At 33.8% G+C, this 26,163-nt stretch overlaps 1 protein-coding gene across 3 annotated transcripts in view; it reads left to right on the top strand.

The window, feature by feature from the left end:
• Positions 1-26,163, top strand: part of NKAIN2 (sodium/potassium transporting ATPase interacting 2) — a 1,014,504-nt gene that overhangs the window by 562,204 nt on the left and 426,137 nt on the right. For all 3 annotated transcript variants that reach the window (XR_005022114.1, XR_005022113.1, XM_036870929.1), the window contains one exon: positions 10,457-10,537. Coding sequence is in view for 1 of the 3 variants with exons in the window: in XM_036870929.1 (XP_036726824.1) it covers positions 10,457-10,537 (81 nt within the window). In the remaining 2 variants the exon portion in view is untranslated. The remainder of the gene's footprint in view (positions 1-10,456; positions 10,538-26,163) is intronic.

The raw sequence follows: 26,163 nt of genomic DNA, 5'->3' as shown, positions 1-26,163 counted from the left end.
AGACATTTTTATTGGATACTATTACTATTATTTTCAGAGTATCTTTTACACAGCGAAAAGATGCGTAACTTAAAACTGAATTATGCTCTGCATTGGACCAAGTTCTTGTAAGAGACTTTCCCTTTTAAACCAACTAATAAAAAACATAGTTCTAATATTTCATGATGATTCATTTTTAGCTCTTCTGAGGGTAAGCTTTCTATATTCAATGCTTCTGTCTTATGCAGTATGCATTTCAATACAGATATTTAATTAATTAAAAATCTAGTGATTTTAAGTTTTCCACTCTAACATTTAGATTTGAATATATAGTTATCTCTTTAAGAGGCTTTATTTATGTGGGCTTCTTAGCTTCTTGAGCCCAACATACCAGTATAGCAAGCAGTATTCACCAAATATGGTATGACTAAGCTTTTACTATTGACAGTATCCAATCAAGAAGGCAGGTATTCAGAAGACATATCACATGAAATATTGGTAAACATGTATCCTGTCACTTATTTAGGCAGAAAAAATATTCGCTCAGTAAAAATCTTGTTGCAAATTGTTTTATCCAAAAGCAAGTTAGGAAGTTGTATTTAAGTAATTTTAAATGTTTGGGAGAACTTTATACTCACCCCATACTTACAGTCTAATGTCATACAAAGCACCCAATAGAAATGTTTCAGCCTAAAGTAAGACCAAATATATATATATGCATACACATATAGACATATATACACATACATATATATATAGAGAGAGAGAGAGAGACCTGTATCTGTACTTAGATGTTTTTAAACCAAGCACAGCAAGTAGACATTTTTAAAGGTTATATTAATAGATTTACCATACCCCAATTAGGATAATTTACATATTTTAGAAGGTTGTTTACCTCACTATAGTCTTGCTTTGAAGTTGAGATGAAAGCTAAGGGGATAGAAAAGCGAAGAAGAGATTAAAACCTTTCTGGTTGAAAGAGACAAGATATTTTCTAATTTCAAAAGGAAAAAAGTGGTAGATTATGCTTACTCAATCAAAATTCTCAACCACCACACATCTACCGCATCTTAGTGAAGCATATTTATATAAATTTTGAAAATTCCATTGTTAACTTTCTACTTTTAACTCTTTAGAGGGCCCTGTTTTCCTTATTTGAATATTCTTAATATTTTCCAAAATACTTTTCTTCCTTCTCAAGACATAGATGTTTTACATTTCCAATGAGACCACTAACACTCTGTATATTTTTCCTCTTTGTATGTTCCTTAAGTTGAATCTTGCAGATTGTTTGCAAAACACTACATCTGATTTGTGTGCTTCCTCCATGGATGTTCTGGAATCTTTTATACTTACTTTGGGTGTAATACTAAATTACTTCTCTGTTTAGTTGAATATGTATAGTCTTACTGAAGCAAAGAGTTGAATATTTCTCTAGAAAACAAGACACACATAAGAAATGTTAAATAGCAGTTGTTCACTTTTGCATATTAAAGGAAACAAAAATTTAGGATGTGCATAGGTTATAGTGGCAGACAACTCTGCCTGCCAACCCCCATTCTCTGCTGACAGATATTGTTATTGTTCAGATATTTGGATGGTCAGCAGAGCTCTCAGTGGGGTCTGATCCTCTCTCAGGTCCAGGGGATGAATTACAATTGGTATAAAACAACCATGATAATCCCAGTCCTCTTTGTTAGTGATTGGGTTCGGGAAAGTAGACATGTGACAGTTTCACTTAATGAGATGTAAGTCTGCTGAGTGCATTTGGGAAGTTTTTTCTTTCCTGAAAGAACAAAGTGTTGCAGAAAGAAGGGATCTTTCCTTCCCAGCACGTTTCTGCTTGCAGGGTGTGTTAACTATGTGAGGATTTGAAAGGAAACCCCGAAGGTATAAATCTAGAGCCATGGCAACATTGAGCCAACAGCACCTCACTTCCAGACTTCATGTATGAAAAAAGATTTTAAAAACCCTAGTATTTAAACCACCTGTAGTTCAATATTTATTCCTTACAACCAAAAGCATTCCTAACTAAATCTCTTTTTTGTTTTGTTTTGTTTTCATTTTATCCATCTTACCAAAGTGATCCTGAAGCTAGTAATTTCAGTCTTGCTTTTGAGATAGTAAATGAAAAGTTGTTTGGCAAATTGAAAAAACATAGTGCTTCTAAGATGAGAAAAATATTATGTAGTTTTTCATTACTAACATGTACATATGTATTAGCATCTATAAATTTGGAACTACATTCTCCACATGGATATTGCAGTCTAAAAAGTAGCCAAGCACCTAGTTATTCTAAATATATATTTATGTTTACATGTGGCTACTGAGTTGAACATTGCCTCATTGATTTGTCTCTATTTGCTACAACTGCTACACAATTAATTGGATCATCTGTGTAATATTCAGAAGTACCCTCTAGCTGACTGTAAAGAATATAAAGACATGTGGGGAACTAGCCACCCTACTGAGCAGATTGAGCAGGCAGACTTTATTTTTGATGCATTAGCAAGACTATCTTTTTGAAGAGAAATTGTGTACTATGTATGACTTTTCTGAGCAGAACTTCCCAACAGTGTCACAGCTAATAGTTTGCAGATGTGCTGGCATGTTGAGCTCTTGAGGAACCTGAGGTGGTCAGAGCCGCTGAGTCAGTCACGTTCAGTTGCAAGCCAACTCCTTTGTTTATATTATTGAGCCTTACAAATAGTACCTTTGTCTATGTGTGCCATGAGTACTTTCATAAAGCACAGTTGAAAGGTTATAAATCAATATATGGATAATGCATCTTTTTTAATTATTTATTTGTTATACGGAGAGGGGACTCAATATTTTTAGGTATCCTAGGATACATTAATCAACTAGAACCATACATGTATTCAAAGTGGTCATAATAGTCATAAAATATATGAATATAGCTGAAGATAATGCTTTCCACTCAATCTATGGGGTCAGATATGGCAGGCAGTATTCACTCAGTGTTTAATGCTAAAAATTGCTAAACTGCTAAAAAGTGATACTGAAGAATATTTGGATTGACATTTAATAAACAATTAGTAGTTTAAGACCTTTCTAAATTTTCAAGGTAATCGCAATGGCTGATAAATTTAGGACTGCTATTTATTATAATTTTTAATATTTTAATGATATCATATAATTCATTTTCCCAACTAAATATTATTAGTCCATTATAGTGATAATAACTATCACCTGATTTTCCTCTTCCTTGCTTCCAAAGAGTTTCTTGAATTGTATCTTTTCCTACGTATTTAACTCATTTTGACAATTTTTTTTACAAGTCTGGAAATATTCAGGACTCTAAATGTATTGATTTCTGCATCCTAGAACTTTATACAATAACTTCTGAAAACAATAAAACAGCCTTATATTGTTAGAATGCTGGAAATACCCTAAGAACAGGAATTCATAAAACAGGAATATTTTTATTTTCCAGCAAAGACTTTCACAGCACTTACATAAGGCATATAAGTAAAACAAGGTATTTATGTTTGCATGCCATTCAGAGGTTAGCAATGGACTGATTCTGAAGCAGTGATATAATTGCCCCCAAAAAGTGGATCTTAATTTTGAAGATAATTACATTGCTCCACAAGTACTTAGGTATTATACTCTTCAGGGTTACATTTCAAAGACAGGTCAATGGAAAACAGAAGAGAAGATTTGGGTGGTTGTATTAGTTTCTGAAGGCTGCTGTAACAAATTTTCACAAACTTCGTGACTGAAAACAACAGAAATTCACTCTCTCACAGTTCTGGAGTTCAGAAATCTGAAATCAGTATCACTGAGCCCAACTCAAGGCTTATACTACCTCCAGAGGCTCTGGGGGAAATCTGATTCTTGCCTCTTTCAGAGTCTGGTAGCTACAGGATTCCTTGGCTTGTGACCACATTAATATAACCTTTAAATCTGTCTGCTCTGTTCATATTGTCTATTTATGTGTGTAAAATATCCATCTGCCTCCCACTTACAAGAGTACACCCAGAGAATCCGGGATCATCTCCCCATCTGAAAATCTTTATCAATCACATCTGCAAAGACTTTTTAAAATTAATTAATTAATTAATTAATTAATTAAGCTATATAAAGTAACAAGTAATATTCACAAATTTCAGGTCTATGGGAAGTTTGGGACATAAAAGTAATGGAGTAAAAAAACAAAACAAAACAGTATTAGATATACAAAAATTTTTGAATTCACATGGTAATAGTTTTGTTTTTTTAAAAATGAATTCTAATATCATCTTGACTGTGATCTTCAAATTCCTACATAACCAGAACCAGAGGCAATTTCATTTTCTTTAGTGTTACTGGGCTAGTCCAAGAAACTTCAACACAGGAAGAACCATTCTTATTAGAATTTTTAACCATGATTTCAAAAACCAGGAATATCAATAAATATCACATTTAAATTGTTTGCTAACTAGAAAAAATGAATACTCTTTTTTGATGTCACTTCTAGACACAAGGTGTGATGAATGTGGCAGTAAACACAAGTTGCCTTTTTAATAGATTGAATATTTTTTTTCTCTCACGTATCACTTTCAGATCTATGTATTACACATCTACATCTTAAAACCCTGCTATACAAACAAATATACATGAATAAATTACTATCTGATTGGGTTTTTTTTAAGATTTTTTTTTTTTTGATGTGGACCATTTTTAAAGTCCTTATTGAATTTGTTACAGTTTTGCTTCTGTTTTATGTTTTGGTTTTTTGGCCCTGAGACATGTGGGGTCTTAGCACCCCACCCAGGGATTGAACCTACATCCCCTGCATTGAAAGGGGAAGTCTTAACCACTGGACCTCCAGGGAACTCCCTACTATCTGATTCTTAATCTGTACAGATTTCAGCTTTTAAAAATGTAGATTGGTATTTTCTCACTAGTTCTTATGTTTTATTAGCCTTTCAAATCTCTTATTTGCATATGTCAATTAGGATGTTCCTATATAACTTGATTTATTATTATTTAGTATCAAAAGTTCTTTCAATGGAATCCTTCTAGCCTTAGGGCTGTGGGCCGTAAATATCTGTCTGAAATATGTTGCATGAGTTAAAAGGAAAGAAATTAGTTCTATACAGTTGTCTTCATGCTGAATGAGTATCATTTTTTTTTTAATCTAAGGGAATTATTTTCCACTTTTTGCTTCAAGAAGAATAGAATGCCTTTGGGGATTCAGTTTTTATTTGGAGTTGCATAAAATTTAATAGCCATGTTTATATGTTCATTAAAACAATGCCCGTTGGATATTCTAACATTTATAGTCTGTCTTAGAAATAGTCCATTTAAGCAAAATATTTTCAGGTATGATTTAATATGTCAAACTAAACTAAAAATTTTTAAGCAAAATCCAAATTTATAGTAATTGATCAAAATAGAACAATAGGAAAAGCACAAAATCAAATAGTAGAGAATTAGTTGAGTAACTCACTGCATCTTTGCAGTGTAACATATGTTACAGAATATTCAATGAGACATTTTAATCAAGTGCAAAAAAATCAGGTAACAGAATATAGAGCAAGATTCCTATTTAAACATATATGACTGAAACATATTCATAGAAATAAAGTGTATATGGAAACATATACAATAAAATGATACCAGTGATTATATCTAAGTATGGTATTTTCTCAATTTCCTGTCTATGATGTTCAAAATTTTAAAGATTTTCTGCAATAAGAAATTTCTGTAATTGAGGGAAAATATAATCTTATTATAAAATGGTTGTCATTAAAAATGTGTGCATAAACATAAAATCACAAGGAAACTTGAGCATATAATAGCAGCACTGGTAAAATAGGAAGGTAGAAACCTGCCTTTCTAAATGATCTGCAGTGTGATCTGTGATTAGAATTGGATTTTTATCAGATTCTGGCTAATTATCAAACTAAAATTGTAATAGTAGTGTATTTTATTTAGCTATTTCTTTTAAGTGAAAGTTTATATAGCATGAAGTAGATGTAACAGGATTTATGAATTAGGAGACAGGATTTACATCATAAAGCAGACTGTCACTGGTCATAAGATGATCAAGAATTAGAAAATAAGCTGCTTTATTTGGGCCACTTTTGTTCTTTTTTATTATAACAATGGATGAGAAAGTGATAAGAATGCCTAAGCAGATTAAATGATGCTGCTGTTGAAAATGAGAAAATAAAGCTAAAATATAATTAGCTTTGAGCAAAAGGTGACTATAGTCCAACCATTTTGACCAGGGATATTTGTTTTATGGATATACATGTATATCTATTAAAATATTCTCACTGTCAGTATTAAAACACTTGATTGTTAATAATTCTAAAATATTGCTTAAAGGAGTTGTTTTTAAGACAGATTTGCTAATACAATGCTTCTTAGGAATACTTCTATCATAGTTCATTAGAACCGATTACATTATTACTTTCATACTAGCAGCAAAATATCAGTGATATTGGTAAACTGATATGAGTGTTGCTTTCTAGTAAAAAATAATGATACCTGAAAACGTTCCTATAGATTACACCAATTGCATATCAATAGTAAACATAAATCATTTTAGGGGAGTAAGCAACTCAGTTATATCTTGTAATGTTTCTCTACAGCCTCTGTTATAGTCACTTGCATCCAGCTGGTGCTTAATAAATATGAACTGATTCACTGCCCCAACTTTTTTTCTAATTAAGCACTTATGAAATGTGGCTGGTACTTGAATTGTACTAGGCTCTTTCGTCTTCTAAACATCGGCCCCCAACCTTTTTGACACCAGGGACTGGTTTCGTGGAAGACAATTTTTCCATGGACCGGGGGTCGGGGGGGTGGGAGAGATGCTTCAGGTGGTAATGCGAGCAATGGGGAGCAGCAGGTGAAGTTTCACTCACTTGCCCACCGCTCACCTCCTTCTGGGAGGCCCCGGTCCGTGGCCCAGGGGTTGGGGACCCCTGTTCTAATAATTATGATATTATTGAATAGTAGTTCTCTAAACTGTGATAGTTTTAAAGAGAAAGTCACTAATATAATTTAAACCATTTATATATATTTGCATATGTGTTTATTAAAGGTGCCACACCACTAAAGGTGATAATTCTCTTTTGTAAATCTTTAACGAAGTAGAGTACATTGTAGGCTAACTGGTTTGTAATTAAATATGCAATAAAATGAAAATAATGCAAATAAATGCAAAGATATAGAAGGAACATTTATTATGTTCCTTCTGGACATATCCTTTTGGATTACTCTAGGAGAAATGGGATAAAAAAGAACAAAATCATTACTAAAAATACCATGAAAGAGCAACTCATAAGGTATGATATAGAAAATGCTTTATAATTATGTAGTATGGTCAACCATAAATAATAAATTATTGTTTTAATGAAACCAAATGAAAAAAGGTTTGCTTTATAAAGTGTCATCCATCTATCAATATTGGCATTCATGTATCAAAAAAGAAACTTATTCTAGGGAAGAACATGTTTCATTAAGGAATAAAGTCTAGATTGCAAGTTCAACTAGGTGGAAAAATATTTTGCAAAAGTTAATGTAAAAAGTATATTTTTTTAGTATTCTAAGGAGATTAAAATGTGGGGATTACTTCCATATTAGTGAAACAAGGAGAGGGGATGATATAACATAATCTTCGTAATAAAAGACTATTTTACATTTGAGGAAACTAAAGGGTAGTGAGACTTGCATGTAGCCACAGAGCTCCTAAGTGACGCAAACTTTAGGTCGCAAGTTCTTAATCTCTATATGCAATTTATTTGCATGTGACCCATTGTCTTACCTGTCTTTCCCTAAAATTATTAATTTTGGTGACTAAAGCATAATTTTTTCAGCTTCATTTTTTAAACCAAACTAAGTATAATTTACATTTACACATACACATAAATGCATAACTTAGTATGAGTGATATCTAAGTTTATCTGGAAGAAAATTCCAAATTCTTACTATATATTCAACATATAATGAAATAGTGATTATGCCATGTGTACCACATAGACACAGATAATATTTTCAGCATTTTATGATCTGAAAATATAATTTCAGTTGCAAAATAGAAAAGCTATAGCTTTTCTATTGACATTCTTTAATGCCTCGTCAGGAAACCTAACTACCAATGACAAACTTTCAGGAATATATAATATATGTTATACAGTGTGTTTCATCCACTCTTACCAAATATTTTACTTATCCTGCTCCTTTGCTTTTTAGTAAATAGTGCTTACTTATCTCTCCATTATAAATAATGTAGGGAAAGTGTGTCACCAGGAACGAAGAACATGATCAAACACTTCAGTCGATCATGCTTTCATTCTTTCTTACACTCATATAAACCAAGTCACAGGAACTTACAAGCGGTTTTTTTTTCACCTACTTACTCTTAAAGTGGGACCCAGCACTTCATTATATTTCTAAAACTAATATCCAAATCTGCAAAACAACCCAATAAGTCTAGATTTTAATATTTAAAAATATTTGTGAAACAAGTTTCTACTTTATAATATGGACCAAATTTAGACATCTCATTAGATCTCTGCTCTAAAACTTAAGTTCCACGCCCCAGCCTGCTTAGCTTCCTCACCCTATTTCCAGTACGCAGCCTTCACTTCTCAAACCCCTTCTTTTGTGTTGGATCATTTAGTTTTGCTCTTATTTTGTTCTCAACGAGCAGTGCACATATTCAACAGTTAGATGAATGCATCCCCCGGAAAACAGTGGAGTCAGTGTTTATTGTTATATAAACTTATCATTTAGGGCTCTCAGTCCTCACACTACATGAATGATCATAGAATTCTCATAAAAACCAGATCTGGAATGGGTAGAAGGAGTTCTGCTTCTGAAAATAGTTAAGATTTTTTTCTGTATTGTTCCTCATTCATTGATTGACTTACAAAGTATTTACTGAGTACCTGTTTTGTACAGAGTACTAAGTTAGCAACTTAGAGATATAAGCATTAATTGAAAGAGTCTTTTCTCTCAAGGAGCTTATCATTGTGCACTGGGGAAAATATGCAAATAATTAGATATAAGACATTTGGAATGAAATTCGAGCAAGCAAGATCTTATTGGAGCACAAGGCAGGCATACACCATTTCTAATTGGATATCACTCAAGAGATGATATTTATATTGACTTCTGAAGAAAAATAAAAATTGATAGATGGTAAGAGGAGTACTTAGGGAAAGTAAAATTATTAAAATGAAAATTATTAAAAGATAAAATTATTAAAATGGCATAGAGGTGAGAAATAGCTTTCCATGTATATGGAGCAACAAGTAATCCAATGTGTCCATAGTCCATAATGACTTGAAAGATGAACTGAAACGTGTGTCTGAAAAGATAACATGGTACAAGATCATGGAGGTCCTTGAACAATAAAATAAAGATTTTGGAACTCACCATATAAAGAATGGGAGCCATTGGTATTCATTTAACAGAGAAATGACATGGTAGCCTCTTGTTCCATTTTTTTAAGTTCACACCTGCTGCTTTCTTTGTTTACTGCAACCTCCCACCATGGCCTTTCCAATGCCCCACACTGCTGTTTGGTAAAATCCATAAATTAGTTTGGTTCACCTCTTATGGAAGGTGTTTCACCTCTTCTGTTAAACGTTGCAGGACTACCTTTTCTCATCATAGTTTATACACGTTTCCCATCTTCTTTCCTTGAGCTCAGACTATATACCCTTTTATGATTTTTGTATAAGAATCATCTCTTTTCTAATCTACCTCTTTCACTTGACTTGAATTCAGGGAGAATTTATCATTGGTCTTTGTATCCTCAGTGTCTTTCTAGCATGTTTCCTTCTAGGGACTTAATAAGTTTTGGTTAACTGAATGCTCAGAACTGTGTCTTGGTAAGAAAATTTTGTCATTGATGAAGAAAACACACTGAATAGACAACAGAATAAAATTAGAGATAATAACTAGATGGTCGCTAAAGTGGGAGAGCATGAGAGGATAAAATAAGAAGGTGAAAGGATAAATGGAAAGAAGATGCCAAAGAGAAGCTGATTAGATGGGACAGAGGTATGAAAACTGATTTGAAGATGACCCTAGATAACTTGGGGGAAGGCTACATGTTATCAAACATTGGGTTGATCTTGCTAAAGGAAGATAAGAGTTCTCTTTTAAATGTGTTGTAGTTGATATATCTACTGGGGCATCATTTTTTCAGATGTCTAGAAACCACAACCATTCCCTCTTAAAACAGAAATGTGGACTACTATTTCTTTTGTCTAAAAACCAAAAAAATTATCCCTAGGCAAGTTTGAGCTGTAGTACTATAAGAGTCCATTACAGTGAGGAAAAAAATCAAACTAGAGATAAATGTACATCTCATCCTGTTCCTTAGAAAGAAACAATATCTAGTATTTTCCACTAATCTTAAGATTTGGTGTTCAAAAGTTCAAATTCTATTTAAATCTTACTCAGTCGATTCAAAATTAATTATGTTATTTTTCTTGCTTTTCTACAGTATGCTGTCTGGCTAGTCCTCTGGGTTACGTGGAATGTGTTTGTTATCTGCTTCTATTTGGAGGCTGGGGACCTCTCAAAGGTAATTTGCCATCTGATTTGCCTGAGTCATCAGTTGTGTGTTAACAAGCCTCTTCCTAAGTAAGGCAGAGTCTCACCCTACTCTTGTCACTTAGATGCGCCTCGAATGAAGGTAAATTGAAAGATGTCCTCATCTATCTCTCTGCATTTCTACCATCAAAGAAACATTTCAGTGTGTCACAAAAATGTCATTTTCTTATTTTAAGCAAAACTAAATGAAATATTGATTATTATGGTGACCATACTGTGTACTTTTAAAACATTGACTTGTAAGAGATTTCTGAAGCAGAGTAGGAAGTTTTTCAGAGATAAAATCTTGAAGATTTTTGAAATCACTTAGTTGGCTTATTACTCTGCTAAAGACTTTCCTGATTGGACCCAAATAGCAATGTAATAATTCAAATAATTAATGGGTTTTAGTTGAATAAAACTGTTACCAGAGGGATATAATTTATTACATAAATGAATAAAATAGACATTTTATTCTAAAATAATCTAGGAAGGACTTAAAATACTTACATTTTCATTTAGGTTTCTTTATTTTGTGCTGTCCTTGTATGAGTGTTTGTATGTATGTGTGTTTGCATGTGTCTTGCTATTATATTTCTAACATAAATGCCTTACAATTGAAATAATGCAGTTTGTAGATCTCTAAAACCAACATCCTTCTTCTTTTGGAATGCAATTAACAGCAAATAAGTCAAATGAGATAATCCATTCAAAGTAGTAGTACATCTTGCTTGAGACACTTGAGAGAGTTGTAAACTTGTACTTCTTCATATTAACTTTAAAAGATAGAGATTGTAAAATGTTCTTTTACCTCTCTATCCCTTAGATCAGAAAGACCCTGCAAAGATGTTGACATTTTTAAAACCCAGAGATGATAACCTGCTTTCAAAGGCTAAAAGAGCTAAAAAGTCGCCAGGAACTACCTTTGCAGGGCTATATATCTTGGTGGGTGGGGGATGGGGTGATGGTAATACACATTTATAATCTAGCATACAGGAGTTTCCCAAAGCAATCTGAGCATTTTCAAGTATATTTATTTATTATTTAACTATGATATTGAGTATAAATAATCTTGACTTTTTTTTCAATTTCAAATGATGAAAGATAAAATAAGAGGGTGACGTTATCATATGAAATAGACCCAAGGCTTCTGGAACCTGTAGTTTTATGAGCAGATTTTGGACAAGTCCTCATTGTGGCCCTCAGCAGTGTCTGCCCTGGTGGATGGCATTTCTGTATTCTTGCCGGTCATCATACTCCACACTCTCAGCAGCAGGCAGTCCTTTCCTGAACATGCCGTGACCAATGAAAAGGAATTGTTCAGGTGGCTCTAGGAAAGACACTTCATTTTCTGCTTAAAGCTCACATTCCCAGGACTTGAATTCCTTACCCAATTTATATATCTCTGCTGTATAATCCACTTTGTTCAAAGAGATTCCTCACTAAAATGACTTTTAATGATATTTTCAATTTTAAATAATCACCTTAATAAATGGAGGACAGGTATTCAGGCATATTGGCTGAGTAAGATGATCTAGCAGATCAGAGTTTGTTTAATATTAAAAAAAAGAGGGAGAAATCTGAGTCAAGCTGGCTGCACAAATGTGTAATTTTTCTCACTGCTCCATGTGATGACTGCAGACACAAAATAAAGCTTGTGATCCCATGACCTTGGACATGGGCATTGAAACCATAACGAGGACACATCCTAAAACATTAGAGTTCAAGAGAGTTGCAACCCAAATGACTAAGAATTCTTCTAATGCACACAGGCAGGTAATGACTATCCCATGGCAGTGAAGCAGTTAATAATATTTCCTTTTCTTTTCATCTTATAAACCAAGGCTAGACTCTGCAGAGCACATGAAAATTTAATAATTTCCTTTTAACAAATAATCTAAAGGAAAACCATAAAGGGCAAAGTTATATTGTTATCTGTACTGGGATTTTCCTCCCTTTCCTGCTCAAAGGGTTTGAGAAAGGTATATTTATGCCATTTAATTCTTTAGCTTCTGCAACTGCCTCACATTCTTCAAGTAACAGAGTGCCAGAAATAAGCAATGGTGATTGAAAAATGTACAGATATATGAAAGCTCAAAAATGGGACTCCTGAAACTGCTGATAATACTTAGGTTACAGAATATAAACCACTTTTTTCCCTCACCTCACCCAAAAAATAAAATAATTTGACCATATGAATGGGTCAGTTTGTTTGAGGCTGAGGGATAAATATGGGAAACAGAAGCAGGGAGGAAATTCTGTGATCTTTATATATGTGAGAGAAGTGTGTTTGTTTCCATAAAACATTTTGTAAAGAATTGATTTCTTCATAATGAATATCGGCAAGAAATGATAAAAAGTGGTAAAATATTAAGGCAAACTTGAGTTACCTGTTAGAGTTTAGAATTTTTTATTGTCGTTTTCCAGTGTCTTTTCTACTTTTTCTGCTAAACTATCTGCCATGTACTTATGAGAGAAATAGATATTAGCATCATTAACGAAGCCAATGTGTACCTTCAGGAATGAAACGGCTTAATTACAATAATATGGTACACAGGGCTGACCTGGTTGATATTCAGTTTTCTTTGTACCCATAATTGTATAGATAATATATTTTTCATCAAAAATTCTGTGTAAATCCAACATTATTATTACAATATTTATTAATATATTTTAATGATTATCCCTGTGACATTTAAGGAAAAATAAAACTAATCAACCAGAGAAATTTCTTTTTAAAAATTTTATCTCAATGATATTAATAAAATATTGGGAATGTCATATAAATTAGCACATAATATGGTAGGAACAAATAAACATATACATTGCATAATAACTATTTCCACACCATTTATATTAATGCTTTAGATATTAGTGTTATAACTAAATATCCTGAAACATCCTATAGTTTCTTACTTTCTGGGGTGATATTTTAATAGATGTTCTGTTAATGAAACAGAGATAACATTAATTTGTAACCCAAAGTGTTTGCTAACTTTGTAGGCAACTGCCTTTGAGCATTAAATGTGACCTGGACTATTGAATTAATAGTTTTGAGAATTCCTGATGTAAATAGTCTTACTGTGTTGTTGGATTATTCTGGTCAATTGTGATTTTCTTGCTCACATATCAAATAGAAATGCAAACTAATCCCAGTTATTAACTGAATTGAGTTATTTTGAAAAGAGAAGAGGTCTGTTTGTTCTGTAGTTAACTTCAAAGTGCACTGTTAGAAGGAAAACACATATAATATGGTAATTCACCTATTAGATTCACCACCTGGGAAAATGAAATTTATGAAATAGTTTTTGAATAGTTACACACAGGAAAAAAATTAGCGCTCTTCTGCTATCTGCAAAATACTGTATTCTGTTGGGTGTGTTATAATTGTAAACTACTCTTAGCTGAAATTATATCCTAACATTTTTCTTTATATGACTATTTTGAGGTCTCAGTTTCTACTTTCGTAATTTATGGGCACCATTAGTGAATGATGCACCACCTATCTTTAGAAATAAAATAATTAACTTACAGTTCATACAAGAGTAACCAAGGGATTATTTTACACTTAAAACAACCCAATTTGTTTGTATACTAAGGATGCAGGTATATAACCCTTGGGCTTCATTATATTATCAGAAACTTATCTTGTTAAACATACCCTAGAGCAATTAATTATACCTAAATAATGCTTTTAATAGCAACGTCTAGAAAGCTGTCATGTTTTAATAAATTTGATAGTTGCTACTGAGATCTAGATATACATTTTCATTTAAAAATGTGGTATGTAAAAAAGCTATGTAAGAATGTGGCTTATTTATGAAGAGGAAATAGGCAGTCTACCTGAAAAAGAATTCAGAGTAATGATAGTAAAGATGATGCAAAATCTTGGAAATAGAATGAAGAAAATACAAGAAACGTTTAACAAGGACTTAGAAGAACTAAAGAGCAAACAAACAATGATGAACAACACAATAAATGAAATTTAAAATTCTCTAGAAGGAATCAATAGCAGAATAACTGAGGCAGAAGAACCGATAAGTGACCTGGAAGATAAAATAGTGGAAATAAATACTGCAGAGCAGAATAAAGATAAAAGAATGAAAAGAATTGAGGACAGTCTCAGAGACCTCTGGGACAACATTAAATGCACCAACATTCAAATTATAGGGGTCCCAGAAGAAGAAGAGAAAAAGAAAGGGACTGAGAAAATATTTGAAGAGATTATAGTCAAAAACTTCCCTAATATGGGAAAGGAAATAGTCAGTCAGGTCCAGGAAAGGCAGAGAGTCCCATACAGGATAAATCCAAGGAGAAACACACCAAAACACATATTAATCAAACTATCAAAAATTAAATACAGAGAAAAAATATTAAAAGCAGCATTGGAAAAACAACAAATAATATACAATGGAATCCCCATAAGATTAACAGATGATCTTTCAGCAGAAACTCCACAAGCCAGAAAGGAGTGGCAAGACGTATTTAAAGTGATGAAAGGGAAAACCTACAACCAAGATTAGTCTACCCAGCAAGGATCTCATTCAGATTCAATGGAGAAATTAAAACATTTACAGACAAGCAAAAGTTAAAAGAATTCAGCACCACGAAACCAGCTTTACAACAAATGCTAAAGGAACTTCTCTAAGCAAGAAACATAAGAGAAGGAAAAGACCTACAATAACAAACCCAAAACAATTATGAAAATGTTAATAGGAACATACATATCGATAATTACCTTAAATGTAAATGGATTAAATGCTCCCACCAAAAGACATAGACTGGCTGAATGGATACAAAAACAAAACCCGTATATATGCTGTCTACAAGAGACCCACTTAGACCTAGGGACACATACAGACTGAAAGTGAGGGGATAGAAAAAGATATTCCATGCAAATGGAAATCAGAAGAAAGCTGGAGTAGCAATTCTCATATCAGACTAAAGAGACTTTAAAATAAAGACTATCACAAGAGACAAAGAAGGACACTATATAATGATCAAGGGATCGATCCAAGAGGAAGGTATAACAATTGTAAATATTTATGCACCCAACATAGGAGCACCTCAATACATAAGGCAAATGCTAACAGCCATAAGAGGGGAAATCAACAGTAACACAATCGTAGTAGGGGACTTTAACACCCGACTTTCACCAGTGGACAGATCATCCAAAATGAAAATAAGTAAGGAAACACAAGGTTTAAGTGATACATTAAACAAGATGGACTTAATTGATATTTATAGGACATTCCATCCAAAAATGACAGAATACACTTTCTTCTCAAGTGCTCATGGAACATTCTCCAGGATACATCATATCTTGGTTCGCAAATCAAGCCTTGGTAAATTTAAGAAAATTGAAATCATATCAAGTATCTTTTCCAACCATAATGCTTAGAGACTAGATATCAATTACAGGAAAAAAATCTGTAAAATATACAGATACATGGAGGCTAAACAATACACTACTAAATAACCAAGAGGTCACTGAGGAAATCAAAAAATACCTAGAAACAAATGAAAATGAAAACATGACGACCCATAACCTATGAGATGCAGCAAAAGCAGTTCTAAGAGGGAAGTTTATAGCAATACAATCCTACCTCAGGAAACAAAAAACATCTCAAATAAACTACCTAACCTTACACTTAAAGCAGTTAGAGAAAAAAGAACAAAAAAACCCCAAAGTTAGCAGAAGGAAAGAGATCAGAAAGATCAGATCAGAAATAAATGAAAAAGAAATGAAGGAAACAATAGCAAAGATCAATAAAACTAAAAGCTGGTTCTTTGGGAAGATAAACAAAATTGATAAACCATTAGCCAGACTCATCAAGAAAAAAAGGGAGAAGACTCAAATCAATAGAATTAGAAATGAAAAAGGAGAAGTAACAACTGACACCACAGAAATACAAAGGATCATGAGAGATTACTACAAGCAACTATATACCAATAAAATGGACAACCTGGAAGAAATGGACAACTTCTTAGAAAAGCACAACCTTCCAAGACTGAACCAGGAAGAAATAGAGAATATAAGCAGACCAATCACAAGCACTGAAATTGAGGCTGATTAAAAATCTTCCAAAAAACAAAAGCCCGGGACCACATGGCTTCACAGACGAATTCTATCAAACATTTAGAGAAGAGCTAACACCTATCCTTCTCAAACTCTTCCAAAATATAGCAGAGAGAGGAACATTTTTCACAGAACTAGAAAAAAAAAATTTCACAATTTGTGAGGAAATACAAAAGACCCCAAATAGCCAAAGCACTCTTGAGAAAGAAAAATGGAGCTGGAGGAATCAGGCTCCCTGACTTCCGACTATGCTACAAAGCTACAGTAATCAAGACAGTATGGTACTGGCACAAAAATAGAAATATAGATCAATGGAACAGGATAAAAAGCCCAGAAATTTACCTACGCACATATGGTCACCTTGTCTTTGATAAAGGAGGCAAGAATATAAAATGGAGAAAAGACAACCTCTTCAATAAGTGGTGCTGGGAAAACTGGACAGCTACATGTAAAGGAATGAAATTAGAACACTCCCTAACACCATACACAAAAATAAACTCACAATGTATTAAAGACCTAAATGTAAGGCCAGATACTATCAAACTCTTAGAGGAAAACATAGGCAGAACACTCTATGACGTAAATCACAGCAAGATCCTTTTTGACCCACCTCCTAGAGAAATGGAAATAAAAACAAAAATAAATGGGACCTAATGAAACTTAAAAGCTTTTACACAGCAAAGGAAACCATAAACAAGGTGAAATGACGACCCTCAGAATGGGAGAAAATATTTGCAAACGAAACAACTGACAAAGGATTAATTTCCAAAATATACAAGCAGCTCATGCAGCTCAATATCCAAAAAACAACCCAATCCAAAAATGGGCAGAAGACCTAAATAGACATTTCTCCAAAGAAAATATACAGATTGCCAACAAACACATGAAAGGATGCTCAACATCACTAATCATTAGAGAAATGCAAATTAAAAGTACAATGAGGTATCACCTCACACCAGTAAGAATGGCCATCATCAAGAAATCTACAAACAATAAATGCTGGAGAGGCTGTGGAGAAAAGGGAACCCTCTTGCACAGATGCTGGGAATGTAAACTGATACAGCCACTATGGAGAACAGTATGGAGGTTCCTTAAAAAACTAAAAATAGAACTACCATATGACCCAATAATCCCACTACTGGGCATATACCCTGAGAAAACCATAATTCAAAAAGAGTCATGTACCACAATTATCATTGCAGGTCTATTTACAATAGCCAGGACATGGAAGCAACCTAAGTGTCCATCGACAGAAGAATGGATAAAGAAGATGTGGCACATATATACAATGGAATATTACTCAGCCATAAAAAGAAACAAAATTGAGTTATTTGTAGTGAGGTGGATAGACCTAGAGTCTGTCATACAGAATGAAGTAAGTCAGAAAGAGAAAAACAAATACAGTATGCTAACACATATATATGAAATCTTAAAAAAAAAAAGGTCCTGAAAAACCTAGGGACAGGAATAAAGATGCAGACGCAGATTATGGCCTTGAGGACACGTGGAGGGGGAACAGTAAGCTGGGACGAAGTGAGAGAGTGGCATGGACATATATACACTACCAAATGTAAAATAGATAGCTAATGGGAAGTAGCCACATAGCACAGGGAGATCAGCTCGGTGCTTTGTGACCACCTAGAGGGGTGGATAAGGAGGATGGGAGGGAGATGTAAGAGGGAGGAGATATGGGGATATATGTATATGTATAGCTGATTCACTTTGTTATAAAGCAGAAACTAACACACCATTGTAAAGCAATTATACTCCAGTAAACATGTTTAAAAAAATGTGGCTTATTTAAGCTTTGAGAAATAAAATTGCTCTCTTGTAAACAAAAGAGACAGAAAGAGGATAAAACCTGTCATACAATGTAGGCAATGGGCAGAAATCCTTGAAACCATTTGCAAGTGCTGTGTGAAAAAATGTACTATTACAACAATCCCAGTTTTATTCCTTTTATTTAAAAAATGAATTATTCATTTAAAAAGGTTTCTGATATTTGGATATTTTCAGCTCAGTGAAATCAATGCTTGTATCAAAATTTTCTTTTATGATTTCATATGAAAAAAGGTGGTATGGAGAGACATCTCTTATAATCATTTTTAACTTGAATTAATGGTGCTCTTCAAAAAGTAAAGAAATCTATACAATTATTAATAAACAAAGAATACCTCTGATAATAGATTTAAGACTAAATTTAACGAATAATCAAGAGGACAATTGATTGGATTCATATTTTTTTGTTTCTTTTCTTATTGTAAAATGCATATAGTCTAAGAAAACTTCAATTAACTGTCATTAAATGAATTAGGAAAAAAAATTATTTCTCAAACCTTCAAAATAGATTTTGCTTTTGGATGTAGGATAAATGTCCTACATGTTATTAAGAATTAAATATAATGTAAATTTCCCCCAAAATAGAAATGAACCAACCTTTTGTAATCTTGTCAAACTGTAACTGCCTCTGTTCTCTTGTTTCCCTTAATAGTGCATTGAATTAAACTGCTTATTTTCTTCTTCAGTTCTCTTTTGTTTGCTTACTTGTTCCACTTCGTTTTAAGGCCCCTAAAGTGAGGAGTCGGATCTTTGGACCTTTCTACTTCTCTGTTTACATTCTTTCACTTGAAAATGCAGTTCACTGTCATAATTTAAGCTATCATCTCTACACATGTCTGCCAGATCTATATCTATATCTTCAGTCCTGACCTTGTTGCTAAGTTAAAGTCCCACATCTCCAACTTTCTGCTTGTGTCATGTCAATTCCATTGTCACCTTAAATGCAACATGTCCAAAAGGATTTATCATCCGCAAAGAATCCAACTTCCTTAATTCACTTCTTACTCAGAGAAGGAAAAAAAAGGCAAAGTTTCTTGCAAAATATGAATAAAAGAGGAAAAGAATTGTTTTGTGTTGGGGGAGGCTACAGATTTCTTTACAGATTGACCATGAGATGAAGCAAGAAGTGCATATTTTTTATTATTTATAATTTGTGTGTATATTGTAAACTTTGGACAATAACAAATGAAAAATAGTAGAGATGTGCTGAAGTAGTGATACTTTGGAAATGTAAGTGCCCCAAAGAGATGAGTTGACCTTTAGAAGGTGCTGTACTCTGGGGGCATTTGCTAATTCTGGTTAGGGAAGGAGGCTACGAATCCAGGTTTTAAACCCATAGAAGGCTATTTCTGGGCTTTGTATAAATCAGCATAGTTTTAAGGGAGAGGGCCTCAGGCAGATGGACAAATTTCTTCTTAGGGCATTTGATGAATTCTTTATAAGGCTAAAGGTGTAAATGGACAGACTGAAAAGCAGAGTTAAGTTGTTTGGCAGTCTTACAAAATGGAGACTGAAGATAGGAGAGGGCCTCTGCAGAATGAACTCAAGTTATAGTTGAGAAACATGGAGAACAAGCCAGGGTCAAAACAGAGGCACACTAAACATTATGGGGGCTAAAATCCAGGCTCAGTTCAGCACAGTCCTTGATTGAAATGAGCTGATCAGCTACCACTTTATCTGTCTAGTTTAGGGAAAGGGAAAATATCTTACTAGAAAGATAACATTATCTGATACCATTTATTTATATGCATATCCAGCAACTGAAAATTCCTACACATGCTAAAAGAGAGGACCTCATTGCTGAAAGTGAAGGAAAAAATAGACAATTGAAACAGACCAACAGATGATTCAGATACTATAATTACCTGATAAGGACTTAAAATGTTGAAGAAAATAATGGGAAAAACTGGAGATAATAGACTGAAAGATGAAGAATTTACCCTAAAAGGGTTGGGATCTATATAAAGAATCAAATGGAAATTCTAGAACTGAAAAGTATAACATTTAAAAGTAAGAACTCATTAGGTGTGTCTGATGGTAGATTTAAAAGAGTAGAAGACAAGATTGGTGAACTGGAGGACGATGGATCAATAGCAAATATCCAAAGTGAAGCACTGAGAGAGTTTGACAAAAACAAAAAGAAAAGAATGCAAATATTAAAAGGATGTCAGAAACATATGGGGCTCAGCTAAGATGCAATATATAAATAATTGAATTGCCAGGAGAAGAAAGACAGAATTGGACAGAAGCAATATATGAAGTGATAGAGTATTTTCAAAACTGGTTAAATACATCAACCCACAGATTCAAGATGACTTTCAGATCTCAACTGGAGTAAATACCAAGAACACCACATCCAAATATAGAATAGTAGCACTGTTGAAAATTAAAATCCAAGAAGAAAAAAAAAAAACAGCCACCAAAGATAAAAGACCCATTACCTTCAAAGGAACAGCTAAAAGACTGACAATTGACCTTTCTACAGAAAGAGTGACTCTAGAAGGCAATTGAATGGCACCTTTAATGTGCTTTAAAAGTGACAACCTAGAATTCCATAACTTGCAAAAATATTCTTCAACAGTAAAGGTGAAATAAAAGCATTTTCATGCAACAAGAACTAAAATAATTCATTAGTAGCAAACATACACTAACAAATTCCTAACTGATGACATTTTTGTCTGTTCATCATCCATACTTTGCTTTTATGGATTAGATTACCCAGAACCTTTAAACAGAGCACAAAGAAGGTTCCTGGTTTCTGGCTTCCTTTTAACAGGGATCCCATTGTAGATTGTGATATGTGTGCATATGAAGATTTATTACTTAACACTGACTCTAACCAAGGTATCAAGTAAAGCAAAAAACTGGATTACCCAGAGCTCTGGGGAGAATTTATGCTTAAATTCATCTTTTAATACTCAAATCATATATATTCTTCATTTGTGTGACAAAATTCTTTCCAGAAATCTTCCCATACCTTTGTCCGTGGTGGAGTTGACTAGACCATGAATGACCATGCCTCTAATTTTACTTTATTTGCATACATTTTAAAAATAATAATTGAATTTCCAGAAGCCGAGGATCCTTATTCCCAGGGTAGCAGAAGTCTTATATGCTCCATGAAGCTGTCATTGAGAGCCACAAAGATATCTGAGAATTCCCACTTGGATTTCTGCCTTCTTTACTCTTGTGGTTAAAACAATGTAAACCATTTCACAATTTTGCTGTTTTCTCTAATATTTGAGTTGCTTTCTCTTTCTCTGCAAGAACTAGATGGCTCTAGTAAATTAGCTGCTCTAATTTGTACTTTCTTACTTTGATGTCTTTCCCTCTTGCTGATTTCCCCCTTCAGATGCCCCTGTGGGTGTCAAGAATCCCATGCTTTATTTTGTGGGGCTTAAAAGTGTCTTGGGTATTGAAACAAGGACCTTCCACATAGTGGAATCTCCATGAGCATAAGCAAAATCTTGGGGCATGAGCAAACATTATTTCTTCTGGATGATTCACAGGCATCATGCATGTAAAATATTGGTAGACGGTCTTCCCACAGATCAATGAAAATAGTCAACCTGAGCTCCCTGGAAGAGCAGAATGGTCTCCAGGTATTGACTCCCCTGGGTCTCCATGCTGCTGGCAAAGTTCATTGTGACATCCTCAGAATGCTGACTCAGGTGCTCTCCACATTGACCAAGATCTGCTACTCATTCAAAGACACACACTGTTCTGTGACTGCAGCATCTCCAACTCTATTTTCTGTAGGTTTAGGCTTATACAGTCTTATCTGCTCTCTTTCTAATTTGTTATTAAGAAATACACTATGTGCAGTTTTCCTTACCCAATCTTTGTTCAGTTAACCTTTTATTTTCTCATTAATCAAAAGCTTTGGTTTCAAAGCTATTATTTCTGATATGGAAGTCAAAAAAAAAAAATTAAGCACTAACTACTTTTTTCTTTTTGCATTCCTATTAAAACAATGGTAATTCTCTTTGAAGCAAGAAGGATGTCCCTGACTCACTAGGTAAAGTCTACAAAAGTTAAGTATGAAAAATAAAAGTGCAGAGATTAATATTTCAAGAGAGTATCCTGCTGGAAATAAAAGAAAGAAGATACAAACGTGGTCTAAGCCAGTGCCATCCTGTTTGTCTTCAAAGCCTAGTCAGAAATCATTCTAGAACAGCAATTTTTATTCTATGCCAAAGTAAAGCAGCTATACTTTTTATAGGTTTATTATTCACAGAGCCATGTAAAAAATGAAAGAATATGTTTCCATTAAGAGTTCCATGGCTTTAAATTTAGAAATATTTGAAATTTTGGTAAGAACAATGAAAACCACTGTATATTTTTTTAAAACCTTGAAATAATTTGTCTAGATTACAGTGATCTCATATTAAGTGGGCTCTTAGATCCTGAAATATTGGCAAAATTTACTTGAGAATTATGTCCAATTCAGCATGGTACACCCCAGCCCCTCGTGTGTTCTCAGTCTGTGAGAACCTTATCAAAATCCCCCTCTCCACTCTGAACCATCATCCTAACATGACCCCTGGAACTCATTTGGCAACTAAATTGGGATTGGCAGTTGCCAAATTAGCTTTGGAGGGCAGAATGTCAATCTCTTTGTGAATTCACTCAGAGACAATTGATGCTTTGATGAACTGTGGGAGATTATATAAAGATACAACTCAAAGGATATTACATAGTGAAATGAATCAATTTTCTCTGCTTCTAGCATCCAGGGTTATTTGGCCAGAGAGAGCAAATAAGTGACTATATTCCATGCTTTTCATATGGTAACAAACCTCCTCTATTCTGTCCTATAGTTAAAATTTACATGGAAAATGCAGTTGAAGTAGTAGTTCAGTTCACTATAGGTAACCAGGAAGCAATGTTTAGTAAATACTGTTATTAAATGTAAAGCAATACAAAGAAAACTAGACTATTTAAATCTCTTTCCTGACTGAGAACTGCATGAAGAAATTTTGAAGTTGCTTTTCATTCCAACATAGCACTCAAAGTGCTACTTCCCCTCCTCCTCTTTAAAAATTTGTTTTCAACATTTAAAAAAGCAAAATGTGTACACAGCCTGATGCATCCAGAAAAGCAGCTTAGAAGGGTAAAAAGAGGAGAATGACTCACTAATAAACAGCCATTTATAGAATTATAATTACTTTTTTTTCCCCTTCATTAGCACAAGTAACCTGCTAGAGGAATGAGTCTAATGGTAATTGTAGGACTCTAGGGTTTTCACACTCATAGGTAGTGTAATATATAAAACTGAAGTAATTAGGAGGTATTTCAAAAAATGTCATCTTTTTCATTGGCATTTTATAAAAACTAGACATTTTGTAGTGAAGTAGCTGCATTGATACCATAGGGACACTCTGTCCCTTTTCCACTCTGCCAGAAAAATCTCTAGTGACAGGTCCTCAAATCTTTTATTTGAATCACAAGTGAGAATGAGTTTGGTGCTCTCAATTAGTCCCAAGAGGGGAACCAATATCACACAATTTGGCACACTCTGCAATTGCTCCTGAAGAGATCTGTAGCTAGCCAGCCACTCCGAAGGGCTGCGGCCCTCCTCGGCGTGTGCCTGGTACACCAGATTCATCAGGCAGCCTGCAAAATGGATGGACTTGAGCTTTTGCGCTCCGATTTTATGAGCACTAAAATTAATCCATTAAGCATTTTGTACATCCAGACCCCCTACTACTCACTTTTTAACACATTTATATAATACGTTAACTGTGGCATCATAGTGTGAGGCATAATGAGTCCAATTCTTGTTCTTTGCTTCCTGTTTCCTTCTTCCCAATGAAAAAAAAAAAAAAAAAAGCTGAGTTTAATATTGCCAAATAACCAAATAATTAGTACTGCTGGGTATTTTTTTTCTCTTAAGTTATTCTTCAGAAAATGTAAAGCCAGAAGCACAGTTTTGAAAACAAAGATAGCTGAATTTTATTTAATAGACACAACGAATGTGAATGAACAGTGTTAAAACCATAAAGTATTAATTGCTTATGAAATAATAAGAAAAGAGTATTTCACTGCAGTCTTCTAACCCTGGAAAGATGGGTCCTCAGTCTGTGACTAATTCCATCGTTTATTAAGAATTCAAGTTGTAGCAGTTTTATGGGTTTCTTTTAGAAAAGTGAGAAAGGAAAAAAGTATGTCATAAATGTGATTTATCAGGGTTATAACATTTTCCAGGTTTAGATCACTTTCCTGGTTATAAGCATTGTATTTTCTGAATGATTCCATTCTCTTGAGTATACATAAGATCAAATTTCTCTACAGGGACACAAGTGACATGATCCCATTTGGAAAATGTTATCAAATAGTCAAGCTAAAATACAAATGGAACACAAACCCTAGTATTTTCCCTGATAACTATGGAATTACTAAATCTGAAGACATATGAAGATTGAAAAAAGAGGGGAAGAAAATAATTGCATATTCAGAAAAAAGGAGAAAATGGAATTTTTTTGTACTGACAAAGTAATGTAAATGATTATACAAAGTATTATTAATGAAAGAAATTTGGCTTCAGAATTTCATATTCTCACAGTACTTTGTAATCGAAATCATTATTTGACCATATTTCGACCAACTTTCACGTTATATTCTCCCAGAATGGGTTAGAAGCAAAAACAACATGAAAAGACAAAAGACTTGGAGCAGCATAGGCAAGCAATCTGTCTGTGACATCTCTCACCCCTCAGATCTCCGGGGTCTGTTGGATCTGCGATTATTTTTCCTGCAGCTGTCCACTTACTGGAGAGGTGCCCTTCCCAGAGAGAGGAAAGCCAGTCTTTCAAACTCACTAGAATTGCTGTCCTCAGGATTTTTAATGATTTTTTTGCTTGTCTTAATTGCTAAACTGCCTTAAAAGAGAGAAACCTCAAGTTTACTTCAAACTGAAATGAGGAAAACACACATACATTTTGGAAAATGTTTAAAAATATATGCTAATATGAATAAAAACAAATCCCCATATGTAGTGACTTTACATTAATTTTTTTCTCTATCTTCAGAGTATAACCTCAATTTATATGTCAAAATTACACACATCCAAATCACTGGCAAATATTATTCTTTATCATTATCCTAATTGTTATTCAGTTTTTAATTTCTATATCTTAAAATAATAGTGAGGACATGGAAGCAACCTAAGTGTCCATCAACAGATGAATGGATAAAGAAGATGTGGCACATATATACAATGGAATATTACTCAGCCATAAAAAGAAACGAAATTGAGTTATTTGTAGTGAGATGAATGGACCTAGAGTCTGTCATACAGAATGAAGTAAGTCAGAAAGACAAAAACAAATACCATATGCTAGCACATATGTATGGAATCTAAAAAAAAAAAAAAATAGTTCTGAAGAAACTACGGGTGAGATTGCTTCAAGATGGTGGAGTAGAAGGACATGCTCTCACTCCCTCTTGCGAGAGCACCAGAATCACAACTAACTGCTGAACAGTCATCGACAGGAAGACACTGGAACTCAACAAAAAAGATACCCCACATGCAAAGACAAAGGAGAAGCCACAATGGAACAGTAGGAGGGGTCAATCACAATAAAATCAAATACCATAACTGCTGGGTTGATGACTCACAAACTGGAGAACACTTATACCACAGAAGTCCACCCACTGGAGTGAAGGTTCTGAGCCCCACGACAGGCTTCCGAACCTGG

This window comes from Balaenoptera musculus, chromosome 12, assembly GCF_009873245.2.
Source record: "Balaenoptera musculus isolate JJ_BM4_2016_0621 chromosome 12, mBalMus1.pri.v3, whole genome shotgun sequence".
NCBI classification, from domain to species: Eukaryota; Metazoa; Chordata; class Mammalia; order Artiodactyla; family Balaenopteridae; genus Balaenoptera; species Balaenoptera musculus.
The sequence above is the reverse complement of the archived record's forward strand: the minus strand, read 5'-3'. Positions and strand labels throughout refer to the sequence as shown.